Source organism: Amphiprion ocellaris, chromosome 20 (assembly GCF_022539595.1).
Source record: "Amphiprion ocellaris isolate individual 3 ecotype Okinawa chromosome 20, ASM2253959v1, whole genome shotgun sequence".
Taxonomy (NCBI): Eukaryota; Metazoa; Chordata; class Actinopteri; family Pomacentridae; genus Amphiprion; species Amphiprion ocellaris.
Window position 1 is genome coordinate 16,774,858 of NC_072785.1, and position 14,015 is coordinate 16,788,872.

The 14,015-nt window shown below is 44.3% G+C and overlaps 1 protein-coding gene across 2 annotated transcripts in view; it reads left to right on the forward strand.

Annotated features, from left to right (window-relative positions):
- The window catches only part of LOC111577216 (latent-transforming growth factor beta-binding protein 2), an 83,579-nt gene that overhangs the window by 49,464 nt on the left and 20,100 nt on the right, over positions 1 to 14,015 (forward strand). For both annotated transcript variants that reach the window (XM_023283365.3, XM_023283366.3), the window contains exons 10-26: positions 2,519 to 2,641; positions 2,727 to 2,891; positions 4,368 to 4,673; positions 5,458 to 5,477; positions 5,727 to 5,763; positions 6,260 to 6,325; positions 7,178 to 7,303; positions 7,777 to 7,905; positions 8,110 to 8,229; positions 8,526 to 8,645; positions 11,097 to 11,216; positions 11,413 to 11,535; positions 11,649 to 11,774; positions 11,884 to 12,009; positions 12,198 to 12,323; positions 12,504 to 12,629; positions 13,148 to 13,273. In XM_023283365.3, coding sequence (XP_023139133.2) covers positions 2,519 to 2,641; positions 2,727 to 2,891; positions 4,368 to 4,673; positions 5,458 to 5,477; positions 5,727 to 5,763; positions 6,260 to 6,325; positions 7,178 to 7,303; positions 7,777 to 7,905; positions 8,110 to 8,229; positions 8,526 to 8,645; positions 11,097 to 11,216; positions 11,413 to 11,535; positions 11,649 to 11,774; positions 11,884 to 12,009; positions 12,198 to 12,323; positions 12,504 to 12,629; positions 13,148 to 13,273 — 2,085 coding nt within the window. The remainder of the gene's footprint in view (positions 1 to 2,518; positions 2,642 to 2,726; positions 2,892 to 4,367; positions 4,674 to 5,457; positions 5,478 to 5,726; positions 5,764 to 6,259; positions 6,326 to 7,177; positions 7,304 to 7,776; positions 7,906 to 8,109; positions 8,230 to 8,525; positions 8,646 to 11,096; positions 11,217 to 11,412; positions 11,536 to 11,648; positions 11,775 to 11,883; positions 12,010 to 12,197; positions 12,324 to 12,503; positions 12,630 to 13,147; positions 13,274 to 14,015) is intronic.

A 14,015-nucleotide genomic window follows, 5' to 3' on the forward strand; every position in this document is an offset into this window, starting at 1 on the left:
CTGACAGCTACCCACAATATTTACTGGAGTGCTTAAAATTCTCTGTCCCGCTCAGCTGCTGCTCCATTCCCAGAAATTATTTCTAATTTCAGGGCCCGCACTAACTGCCAAGAAGGCAAAAATCAGCTTTTTCTGGGATTTTGTCATTATTATCAGGATGGTGTCCAGCTTGCCCAACTGCGGCTCCTATTCTGAGCTGTTTGTAGCGTGTTTTATTGGAACAGAGCAGAGCCTGTCTCTTATTTGGTAATAGACCTGATTTACTGCCGTACACTGACCTTTGAGGTCAATGACGTTCTTGCACCAGTAAGATAAGATGCCCCACCAGTGCTGAATTCGGCTCTCTGACTTCAGAGATGATTCCTTATCTCCAGAAGCTGCTTCTCAGAAATGAGGTCAGCTGAATTGGCCACTTGTAGTTTGCTTGTTAGATGAAAGGCCCACAGAGATGCATGTGCAGGCTTTGTTGTGGGTGGTAAACTGGTGCTGGGAGCAGGTCATATTACTCATACGCCACTTCAAGGAAGAGATGATGGAAGTCTTACATAACTCTTTTGACATTTTGGATCAAGTTAATAAAAAGCTGCTAATGATTTTTAAACACTGACTTTTGAGGTTCATCACTTCAAATATTGGCTGGGGCAGCAGTTTGAGATCCTGATACATCTGAAGGAATTTGCCTGTGAAAACTTATTTTTCCTGTTAATGTCTGCTTTGGCTGTATTTTGAGAATGTGGATTCACTGGTTACAGTTTTTAAATGGATGCATTTTTGGCCCCATCACTTATGTCTGGTTTGAGACTTCCAAAGTAGTCCTAAGGTGCTCTCTTTAACCGTAAGCTAATACATTATAAAGACAGAGATGCTGCCAATTTGCTTTACAATGTTCATAAATAATCCTGCAGGTGTTTATTGGAATCTTGGTTTTCCCAGAAGTTAAGAGGGAGGAAAGGTCACGTAGGGTTGCAGCAGACTGAAGTTAGGAAACTTTATCATGTGTCACTAGACTACAAAAACAGTTATGATTAAAGCTGTTGGTTCTTGTGAGCTCCTACCACAAGCACTATTTGTCATTGAGAGCAACCAAGCTTGAATTCAAAATAAATGTTGAGATTAGTGCTGGTCATGACAGGTTGTCATGGAAGTCAGTTTCAATCCCAATCAACCCACCAGCAGACTGTAACAATAGCACTAATCTGGGACTCAACCGAACCATGGATTAAAGACCCCATGTGATGAAGGCTGAGCCCAACGCTGACCTGAACTCTGACCAGATGCTGCTTAAACTAAATCGAGTCACTGCACTACCTGCACACGCTATATTGTTGTTCCCGAGTGCAGACTGGGAGTCTCAGCGGAGGCAGGCGCGACATCTGCGGCCTGCTTCATCATCTTCACAGCATGTACCTCATCCTTACTCATCCAAACAGGTCGCCCCGCTAACAGAAACACAGACTTGTTTACATTGTCATAACATAGCAGCCGAAGAGAGAGTCCCTCCTAAGAGAGATAGAGAAGTGGAAAGAGAAATGGAAAAACAAAATACCAACAGAGATAGAAAAGACGAAACAATAAACAACAAAGGGAACATTGAGGCATTCCCTGGATTAACTTCAGTCCACACAATTTATCAGCCCCAATCCCTCACAAGCTCACTTTTTCCAGCAGGAAGCAAAACAACAAAACAAGAGCAGATTAATTAAAATTGGGAAAATCTGTGGTGGCAGGCTGTCGGGTTCCAGACGTCAAAGCAATGGGAAAAGACCTAATGATGTACTCTTTGTTTAACACAGTAGAACAACAAACTTTGCCTGGTCCCTGTGTGATCGCATGACTAAGCGCCTCAAATATGTCCCCCTATGCTCCTGGCTGGCACATTCACTGGCTCGCTGGCTTCCATTTGGCTTTGTGACTCAGGAGCTGTTGGAACAGTAGGCAAACTCCACTGGCCACTGTATCACTCCAACACATGTTTCAGGCCAGACAGAGGGAAAAACCTCTTTATAACTTTCACTTACTGACGTAAGCTGAGGATGCTGTGACCTAATTGGGCACTGTCAAGGAAAGATGCTGAGGATGATGATAATCTAAAACATTCTGTGATTCCCTTTGTGTCTGCATGAATACTGGGTTCCCCACAGCTTTAATATTTTACACTCAGAAAGATAAGTGATTTTGAGTGCGTTTGTTTTAGACTGGTCAGACGTATTGTGCATGTTTCCCCCTTGTCATCGCTTTTGCAACCTTAAAGTTTCCCTATTTTATCGCCACTCAGCAACTATTGACTACATGAGCTATTGCAGTTTGTTGACACCTTTCTGCTTGTCTGCCTGTCTGAAAGCTTTCAATGTGAAATGCAGTTCACTAAATTTGATCTCGGTACATGTGCTGAGTTTGGTTGAGGGGTTCATCGGGAGTTCAAAAAAATGTTTTGTCAGGGGAAAAAAATGACTTCATAATATTTCCATAATCAGAATGTGCTAAATACTGCATGACTAACATATTGCATATTTCACAGACATCAATGAGTGCCTGTTGCGTGGGATATGTAAGAATGCTGAATGTGTCAATACCAAAGGAAGCTACAGGTGCACATGTAAACAGGGCTACATGTTGGATGCTGCAAGGAGCCACTGCGTCTGTAAGTGTTGCTTGTTTTCATGGAATTTTTCCACATAATTCGAGCACAGGCCAACATGTGATGGTTGTATTGACTTCTCTTGCAGCTGACAAAGCGGTGTCTGACCAGAGGGCGTCGTGCTACCGATCGATTTCAGCAGGGACATGTTCTCTGCCGCTTGCCAATCACCTCACCAAGCAGATTTGCTGTTGCAGTCGAGTGGGCAAAGCCTGGGGATCCGGGTGTGATCGCTGCCCTCTGCCAGGATCAGGTAACTTTCCCAAAAGCTACCCCGTTCTGCAGCCGAGTGTGTCCCAAGGCATCATCTTGTCCACAATTTGCAGAATCAGATATCCATTTTTGATTTTACTGTACTTGCTGAAAAATTCTTTCCGGGGTTAAATGCTTTTGCAGATCTAAAGCGTCACATGTAATCTTATGCAAGTGCGAGCAATGGTAGTGAAAGCGCTGGGGAAGAATATTTACCACTCGGTCGCCATTCTGTTCTCTGGCAGGCGTGTAAAGCAGTTCAAAATAACTAAATGTGTTTGGAATGGAAAAGGACCAAAAACATAACAGTTTTCATATTTTGGAGGCTACATAATAGTGGGAGTCAGTCTTGTGTTATCACTCCAACCCTCAGAGAGAAACCCCACTAATAGACCGGGAAAGCTTCACAGCAGAAATACATAGCTTAGCCAAGTGAAACATTGGAAGTAGTTGTCATCTCTCCTTTTTTTCATACTGATCTAATCTTCAAAGTCTGTGAAAGAAACAAGCTGGTTTTATGGAGTGTCTGTACTGGCCGGTGATTCATGGGGATTGTCATAGATCAGATATCACAGACATAAGACCTCCATGGTGCTGCTCAGTCAGGACTGACACAGTACACAGACACACAGACTCTGATTCTTTCGGATGCTGGCTTTTGTATGGCCTGACAAGCTGTTAGAGCCATGTTCTGAACAAAGGCGGTCAGGCCCATTACTTGTGACTTGGTAACAGGAGCTTGTTGAGTTTCATTCCATATTTACTCCAGTTCCTGTGATGTGGTTCCTGATCATATATAGCCCCATTTCCCTCCACTTTAAATTCATCATTCAGTAGCCTATCATATCCACGTTTCCTGCATTTACACAAGCATTTACTGCAACCACATATCTGTCACTGCTCATATCTCTATTCCAGACTCTTTTGGCGTGCAGTTAATGGTTTCAGGTCAGGTAGGGGACACAGTGCTTCTCACTTGTAATGGATTCACCATTGCTGAGATTTGTTGGACTCGGATACAAAGAGGTGCAGTCTCCCTCCTTTTATCTGGCTGGCCAATCCTCCATTAGCCTCTCGCTCACATGCCTCTACACCGAAGAGTTCAAGGGTCAGCCGGTATTACATGATCCTCTACTTCCCCCACTGGCATGGTTGCGTCTTTCTGTTCGAGGGTGCAGATATCCCCCCAGTCTTTCCAGATTCCCTCGCTAGTAGCCCTCTGTGACAGCTGTCACTGAGCCGCCAGCTCACTAGTTCTGCAGCAATTGCCGAAACCCAATCTCCTCATTCACAGCACACAGCATGCTCATCATAACAGCATTACACGCTTGGCTTATGGTGTTACTGTGAATATCGGGCAGAAATATGAGCTGCAACGACACTCTGTCAGAGCTGAATGTTGGTTTTTATGAGCTCAGAGTACAGAGGTGATATTTTCCATCACTTATTGTTTGCTCCTGTGTTCCCTGCCCTACAGACCACTTCAAGGAGATCTGCCCAGCTGGTCACGGATATACTTACTCTCGTTCTGACGTGCAGATTTCTCTCAGACAGCTGGAGGCCGATGAGCTGCAGAGCACAGGGTTATCTCTGGAGGAGGAGAACCCCACTTATCCTCAGTTTCCATCCTCTCAGCCTTCAGTGCCACAGTTTCCCAGCTACCCACAAATGCCACAAGTACCCCAATACCCTGAATATCCCGAGACACCACAAGCACCCCAGTACCCTTTGACTCCACAGCATCCCTTCTATCCAGCCAGAGAAACACCCAGACAGCCGGACGGTAAGAATAAGATGCATGGTGCATTCAGATGTCTGCTGACTTGACTTTCGGCCTTGTAAATGTTTACTGTGAATGATAAAGAGATGAATAATTGTTGCTTTATGCACTTAGGCCTCAGAGTTACCCAAACATCAGATTCACTTAATTGCTTGAATATTTTTTTTTACCACAATCCACGTTATAAACAATGCAGGACAGCAGAAAGTAAATAGATTATCTTTTTTATAAAGTCCAAACATCAACAGGATGTTTTGATCTCCATAAATACATGTCTGATACAACACCGAACATATTCCAAGTTGCATTCATGTCCTCCATCCATCAAAATGAAAAGCCTGTGAACATTACCAAAATGCACACCAGTAATCCACATCGGCCATACATCTAAATCCTCAGGATTTCCTGTGAATGTATCTTCTTGATTTAAGGCTTGTGAGATACTTTATTGGCTATGACATTTTGATTTAGATGAGGAGACAGTTCTATAAATATTTAGGGCTTTTTGTCTTCATTATCAAAGATATCTGTTTCCTTGTCTCTCTTTGCATTTTTCCTTGGCCAGTAGTCTGCACTGCTTCTCTGATGCTTTTTCATCTGGCTCAGAGGATGAATGTGTCGTAAGCTTTGTTTTATTAGAGCTAAAGACTTCCAAAGCTGCAAGTCAAGTGCCTAAATAGAACATGGGTTTTAGTGTGTATTCAGTAACGTTGCTTGTTAACGCGAGCAGAATGTCAATGTTTGCTACTGATAAACTTTTCCTCTTTTTTTTTCTGTCGTGTGGCAGATGTGGAAATTCTGAGCCCGGTAAGTTCTCCCTCCCTGCAGCCCTCCTGGCACAGGCTTTAGAAATGTTTGTCTTAGAACGATGTGCTCTAGCTATCTCAGCTGGAGGGTTTGTTATGATTATATAACTTATTCAGACCACATTTTGTCAGACACACACACCTAATTAGCAAAGATTATGACAACAGAAGCAGGCATACCATATGAATATGCTGAAGAAAAATGTGACCCAAATGCTTTTTTGACAAGTAATATTTGTTTGTTTTCTAGCCAGCTGTTGTGACTGACTCACCACTGAAATATCCAGGTAATTTTTTCCTCCGTCCTGGCTTCACTCATACACATTATACAACACTACTTGTTGAACAGTTGCCTCAAGATTGTTGTTTAATGCCTCTTGCGGTTTTGATTCAGCATCTGTAACCTCAAGGGCCAACAGCAGTTTCAGACAGGCACAGACGTGATGTGATTTCTATAAATTGCTGTTGCACAGCAGTGGCAGTCTTGATCTCTGTCTGCTTTGCCATCACGCCAGTGAAAACATTGACATTGAAGTCTGAGGGTTGACTACATTCAATGAGTGCACTGGATTTATTTTAGTCTTGGTAATGTTTTTAGCTTGGGGGAAAAAAAAGAGTGGATCATTTTCATATTGTTGAGCGATGAATGGCAGTTACAGCAGCAGTGGTTGGTAAAACAAACAGTATCTTATTTCGGTTGTAGAGACTGACACCTGACGCTGTGTGAGACACAGTCAGTTGGTTCTCTCTTTTCTACTCACCTCACTCTATCCCTTTTAACAGAGACTCCTCCAGACTTGAGTGTCGGCCTGACGGCAGATACAGTGGAAATAATAGACTCAGCCACTGGTAAGAAATACAGTGAAAGTTTCAATATTGGGAAGCGAGCCTATCCAGTATCACTGAATACATTGAAAACTCAATTGACAGGTGGACAGGGAGCTGTAGGACTACCATACAAAACAGCAGCCTGGAGCTCAGCTCTTCATTTTTTATGCTCTCTGTCAACTGCTGGCAGACAGAAGCACATCTCATAAGGCATTCTTGCAGGCTTACCCAAAGTAAAGCCGGGGAGAGCTTTATTTGACCCCTTTTCTCCGAGCCAATTTGGATTGAATCTGCTGTGCTGCTCAGAGGGTGAGAGGGCGAGAAACCAAGAACGAGTGTGCCTCTTGGAAGGGGAAGCTCTCCTGAATGGACAGAGGCCAGGTTTATGAAAAACAGAGGAAGAGCGGAAGACAGAGTGAATGAGTGTTTGGGTGACACATACAGTGAGAGAAAGAGTGACAGAGACATTGAGGAAGCGAGAAGAATTTACAGTAATCCTATAGAGAAAGACATAGCTTTGTCCTAAAGCCAGACACAGAGCCCCAGCTGAGTGTTTCTGTTTTACCACACTCCTTTTGGACGGAAAAAGACAAGAACAAAACTAATGTCAGGCTCTACTGTGCATGACCTGTTTCTTGCCGAACCCTTTGTAAACACTCCATACCACCTGTTAGAACACTACAGTGCTGTAAAACCCGTCCTCTCATCCAAGACTCCACCTATAAAACAGCAAGATGGCTTCCCGTAGAGAGCAACATGTGTTAGTGGAATGCGCCTTTTTTATTTTTTACAACATCTGTAATATTTTGGAACCTTTGGTCTGAAATTTTGTCTGTTTTTCTGACTGTGCACATCTTTTGTGACTTATCACAGGTAAGGACAAGTGTACCATAACTCCCACTATATGCGGCCGCGGGAAATGTGTTCCTGTGCAGACTGGCTACACCTGCCACTGTGAGCCAGGATTCAAGCTCAGTGCACTGCAGACCAACTGCATTGGTAAGTAACAAAGAGAGCGAGAGATAAATGGAGCAGGACAGGGGTAACGGAGGGACACTCGAAGAGAAGGAGGCGCACACAAACACACACATGCTGACACCAGAGGCCACAGCGGCTCTGTCTGTCATCATCGCAGTGCAAGCAAGTGTTCAACACCAATCACTGCGCGGCACAGAAGCCTTGAGAACTCAAGTGAGCCAAAATGAAAGGGATCCGTTTGTTTATGCTGACCTGTTCCATGATGCCTGACAACAGCATACAGACCATCCAAAGAGCTGCCACGATGCTGTGATCCCTTACCTCACAAAGGCCTTGGCTGCAGCCTCAGCTCCCCTCCACTGGGCTCAGGCCCATCACTGAGGAATGCCTGTAGCATAGAGGAGTTCCAAAGTCAGGGCTTTTAAAGTGTGCAGTGTTTTCTGGTGAAATGGAACAGGAGTATATTTCTTTTCTTTATCTGTCTTCTTTTGTAGATGTGAATGAGTGTGATGAGGACCCATGTGAAGGAAAGGGCCGCTGTATAAACAGCTACGGCTCCTACACCTGTCAGTGCCACAGTGGCTACAGCCAGGTGATCACTCAGAACAGGAAATTCTGTCAAGGTGAGACACGGCACAACTGACAGTAGGAGATATAATATTTCCAATGGAAACACAGCCTGCTGGTAGCTTTTTTCTCTGTCTGAGCAATGCAAGTTCTTGTCTGTCAGTAGTGTTCATCTGTAAAGCATCCTGTCCTAATTAATGCTATGGAACACAACAGTCACTTTCCTTTCCGTTTCCCTTGCATTTCATTCAACCTGGCAGACATTAATGAGTGCAGCATGCCCAACAAGTGCCAGAATGGCAACTGCGTCAACACAGAGGGATCTTACACCTGTGAATGCAACACTGGCTACGCCAAGTCTTGGAGAGGCCTATGTGAAGGTGACTTGCATCTATTCACAAGCACGTACATACTCAGAGTCCAGTTCACATTACAGCACATCCTATCCAGAGCTATTTGTTTGCTGCCATGAATTAATGTGCAGCCCAGTAACAAAACACATATTGTGTTTTGCTGTAGTCAAAGCCAGGAAGAAAACTCTATTTAGTCCGTGTATACATTAGCATTTGGGAAATTACACTCTCTTTCTTCCTGGTATGTGTGCTTTGTTTTAGCATCAATGTTTTAGTAACAACTAATTCTGATTACATTTTTGTTCCGCCTTCCCCCTGAGCAGATATGGATGAGTGCAGGGATCCCAGCTCCTGTCACAACGGTGTCTGCGTCAACACTCTTGGCTCCTTCCACTGCCAGGTCTGCGGCCCTGGGTTCAGGCCTGTCAGTGAAAGATGTGTGGGTAAGGCAGTCTCACACCCCATCACAGCAGCACCACCGCTACCCAGAGTCCTTAGGGTGTTTCCAACCACTGCGTGGAAATAAGCTGGGTTTCCCTCTTACGCTGTAAAAGCTTCCTGTATTAGGTAACATTTACCTAGACGTAGGCTGCTTCTCTTCGTTGGCAACACAAAAAAGACCAACTAAAAAAGGCGGCATGGCAACGGGCCGTGCCGTTAAAGACCTGTTGACAGCTTATGATGCAGTACAGTTCACAGAATAGCATGAGCTGAATTAAATTTGCAGCGTTGCGGCTTTTTTGCTCTAAGGGACGCCCTGACTGCTGCTGTGCATGAATATTCTAAAATAAATGGTGTTTTTGCTTCAAAAGACTTTATGTTGGATGTTTTATGTCTACTGTGGACCACTTCTGGGCCCTAATGACAGCTCAAAGCCACAGCGATGACGGCTACATTGCATGGATCGAGAGCAGCCCTCCATCGTCTTTGTCCATTCAGTATTTCCACGGCTGATGTATCAGGTCCTCCACCCAGCAGCTTCTGCATATCCCCAATATTGTTTAAACACATTCACCATGTTATTTCTGATCTTTTGATATCTCTGGCCCCATAAAAAGATTGTTTATAATTCTTCAATTTGGGAGAGTCCAAATATTTTCTCTTGGCCACAGCCTTGAACAAACAGTGTATTATTGTTGGAGAGCTCAGCCACTGTACTGTTGGGCCCAGCAGAGACCGGTGAGGCTTGATTACCACTGCCGGGCAAGGTGAGAGGACCGAACAGTCACAGGAGATGTATGAGAAGGTCAAAGGCTCAATTCCCCACTGCGAAGAGGTCCCGGCACACAAACAGATGTTCTCAGTCATTCATAACGTTGTCTGTGGTCCGCTGTAAAACTCCAACTGTGGATTACCAGGTTTGACGACACAAATGGTCCACAGGCTACACTTGGTATGTGTTTTGCTTAAGCTAACACGCTAGCAGCTCCCAACCTTAAAGTGGCCCTATTGCATAACGGCCCAACTGGTGTTACTTACCACATCCCCTCCATATGACCTTGCACACCTCTAATTTGTTTGGAAACCTAAGCTCCAGGAGTGAGTATTCCAGAAATTTGAAAGGCACCAAATGAATGATGGAAAATGTGGAAATTAACTTTATTACTACTTTTGAGTTCTTTATAATCAATTTTTCAGAGAATTTGATGACTGATGCTCTTGTTTAAAGTCTCACGGTTTCTTTGTCTCCAAGGAAAACAGCACTTCAGCTACTTTGTGTTTGTCGGTCCACTAATATTTTTCATTCAGTGTAAACCTGTGGTGTATAAATAGCAGCTGAGAGGAACCCTGTAAATGAGGGATAACGCTGGAAGTAAATATTTTAGCTCTGAACATTCACACATGCAGGGCTAGCAGGCCTATAGTACAGGTTCTGCGCTGTGGGAGCCACATAAAACAGGCAGCTTTAGAGCTGTGTTTCCAGTATTTGCTTCAGCCAATTGACGGCAGCACAGTGCCGTAGTTTGGGCCCAATTGGCCGAATCGTGGATAAGCCTAATTGTTGGTGTGATAGAGAAAACAGCTCCATTCCCTGGTAGGGGCTTATCGGTGGAGGCCTGAGAGATGCCGGATAATTGCAGAAACAAAGCATTGGGCCACACTGACAGACGTCTGGCAGTGCCATGGCTAGGCAAACAAAACCCGGTCTGTGACTCTCTTGCAGAGTTTTCAGTGTGTGTGCCCAGTGTTTCAGAGTCTCTGCCACCTTTCACCACCTCCTTTACAGACTTTTCCTTCCTCTTTGAATGCCTCCTGCTCTGTCTCTTACACTCACATGATGATTACTCTCCCCAAACTTCACCCAACCACAAAAAATGCTTCTTTTAACACTTGATAAATTCCACTATAAAGCAGTGATTCTGTTTGAGGTTTTGCACAGGTCAACTGTTCTGACTCATGAAGTGGAAAAGGCAGACATAGTAAAAGGCTCTCATGAATGGTGTTTGGTCTTTGGTTCTGATGTAATGTAATGACTGCTGTTTGCAGTCATTGTGCACACTAATTATGCTGTAATTGTTTCCCCTTTACTGCTGATTTATGCTGACACAATCTTATTTTGAATACAGATCGTTATTCTTTCTTCAGAATTTTATTCTGTCGCAAAGCCCCATTTTGCCAGAGGGATAATCAGTCATGCAGCTTAACTTTTGTTAAAGGGTTCATTCACCCAGATTACACACCAGAATATTTTCTCTTTTACCTCCGGTGGCATTTAGCCATGCAGAGATTTTAGATTTGAATTTTGTGTGCAGAAAACAACTTAAATAGTGAGAATTTGTGTTTTTTTTTTTCATTTTCTGTGCATTAACCCTTGAAATACATATCAAATTGTGACAGAATATCCTAAAATCCCCTTCTCGTATATGTTGTGTCCTGACCCCCTCTGTTCTCAGATGTGAACGAATGCTTGAACCCATCCGTGTGCGGTCGTGGTAGATGTGTCAACACCGAGGGCTCCTACACATGCAACTGCTTCCAAGGCTACAAACTCTCACCAGACAATGTTTGCCAAGGTAACTGTCAGTCAAAAGGTCAGTCAGAGATTATAAATGTCCCAGTATCAAAGCACCTGCCCTGTGAGTAGTCCTCCACAGTGCTACTACAGAAGCTGTGCGGCACCATTGAAGGTTCATAAAAAAAGCTACAAAGAGTTAGCGGTTGTCTTTATTTTCTGCGGCCCTCCATCTTTTCTCTGTATCTTCCCTCCAGATGTGGATGAGTGTGCGCTTCCGGGAGTCTGTCTAAACGGCCGCTGTGTCAATCTGGACGGCACCCACAAATGCACCTGTAACCATGGTTACCAAGTCACCTCAGACAGCAAATCCTGTGAAGGTCTGCAAAGGATTATGTGGAGCTGTTGGGTGTAACTCATCACTGCATACTTCTGTGCTTGTAGAGCTCTCTCGACAGCAGGATAATGTCGGCAAATTATTTCTTTTTGCTAGATGTCAACGAGTGCGCAACTGGTAATGCATGCCCTGCGGGAATTTGCATCAATACTGCAGGTTCCTACACTTGCCAGAATTGCAGGCCTGGGTTTGGACCATCTGCTGATGGACTGAGATGTGAAGGTATGACAGTGGCTGTCCAATGATTTACATTAAAACGGAGTTTTAAAGAAACACTGCTAGATAGTGATGATTTTTCTGCCCACTAGCGGTGAATTCTGTCTGTTTCCAGATGTTGACGAGTGTGCCCAGGGTGACTTGTGTCTAGGTGGAGTGTGCGCCAACACCGAAGGATCCTACACTTGCACCAGATGTAAGACTGGCTACAGAGTGTCTCAAGACCGGCAGAGGTGTGAAGGTAAATTCAATCTCCAGCTGTGCTTCTCACTCAGTAAAAACCATTAGTATTGTTGCAGCTGGGCAGTATGTCAGTTCACCATCAAATTTCCTCTGCTGCTTAACTGCATTTCCTTCACATATTATTCAGTCGTATGTGTATACTGATGTCTACGCTTGTCTGTGTTGGTGTGCATGTGTTTTTCTTAGATATTGATGAATGCCTGTCCCTGTCTACCTGTGCCAACGGGATCTGTCTAAACTCAGAAGGTTCCTACACCTGTGAGGACTGCCCTACAGGCTACATAGTGTCATATGATGGGGAGCTCTGTGAAGGTTGGTTTATTTAACACTACCCAGACCTTGGCATAACAGCACATGTATCCTAAATTCAGGGTCATGGAACCAATACTTGTAGTGAAAATGCTGCTTGCCTTCATCAGCTTGAATTTCTTGGCTATAAAGGCAGCGCAGTCCTGCCATGAGTGTGTAAGCGTCTGTATTGTTTCACAACAGATGTAGATGAGTGTGCGCTGCCCACAACATGCCCCCAGGGAACCTGTACAAACACAGAGGGTTCGTTCACATGTGTCGTCTGTCAGCCTGGTTTCAGAGTGTCTGAGGACGGACAGCAGTGTGACGGTGAGGCTTTTGGCTGTGGTTCTGCAGGAATGTTCTTTGTTACGTTTGTATGCTTGGGCTCAGGTGTGTGTAGCTGCTGCTCTCAGTCAAACATGCCAGACCTTGTATCTGCCCCTAACAGAGAGTCAGCTGAGGTTAAAAATGCCAACTCCGTTCAGCATGTTTCCCAGCTGGTTCAGGTTGTATGCAAACAGCATCAGGTGTGACAGCTTGGACTCAAAGCCTCTTCATCTGAGCCCAAAATACTCCTAGACATCACATCATAGCTGGACCCCTTTGTCTCTGGCACACTCATGTGATCCTTGTTCAAGACAATGAAACATCAGTCCTCAAATAGAACAAGATGATGTCAGGCAAATGTCCTGCAGTTTTACTCAGCTAAAAAGATGGTGGTGTCGACATTTGTAATTCCTAGTTGCAGTGATTACCCATCTAACTGATTACAAGTGGCAGGCTTTATTTATTTGAAGCCAGAGATGGTAATCTGTGCTATGATGTGTCCGTGTATTTTTTTCCAGATGTGGATGAGTGCCTGGTGGCTGACTCGTGCCCGGGCCAGCTGTGCTTGAACACACCAGGATCTTTCACCTGTAGAAGCTGTGAAGTTGGATTTCAACTGTCTAAAGGTGGTCACAACTGTGAAGGTAAATCTGTAATTATCTACCTGCTTAGAACAGTTCTTTATACCACTCTAAACCAAAATGAAAGGGGATCAGAGGAACAGAGGAATGCATTAGGCCCAGAAGATGATTACAAAAAATCTTTACAGTACTCAGTAATTTGCCATGACATGATTTATGAGATCAATGCAGAGAGATGGCTGCTTTGACAAAGCCAGGGAGGTTATATCTGTCATGACTTCATGAGAAGCAGAAAAAGAATGATTATTTAAATGGATTCAAACATGGTCTCAGTTAGCCATACATGCTGCGGTGTGTTTTTGAATGGAAGTGTGGGTCTAGCCTGAGAGGAAGATCCCCCACTGATAGGTGTCTTTGCGCTGGGAAAAAGTTTTACAAAACAAGCCCGCGTCCAAGTCAGCCTCTGATAGGATTTTAATGGATGTCTCTGATGCCATGGAAAATATCACAGGCTTAATTTGAAATGAAGTCAGCCACTCTACTGACGTCCACGTACTGCAGCGAGCTTGCCCTGCTGAACTCGCTCTGTTCACCCAGAGGCAGTACGGAGCCATCTCAATCACTTAACAATGGCCCACACTATTTTCTCCTTAAGAAATACAATCTGTACCGGCTCGAGGAATTTCTAATGATCACATAACAGCGAGCCAGTGACTGTTTGTAGATACAGTAATTATACGCCACCTGTAATAGCTTGCTGTTTTGGATTCGATGACCGTCCAGCATACTTATCTTTCCACCCTTT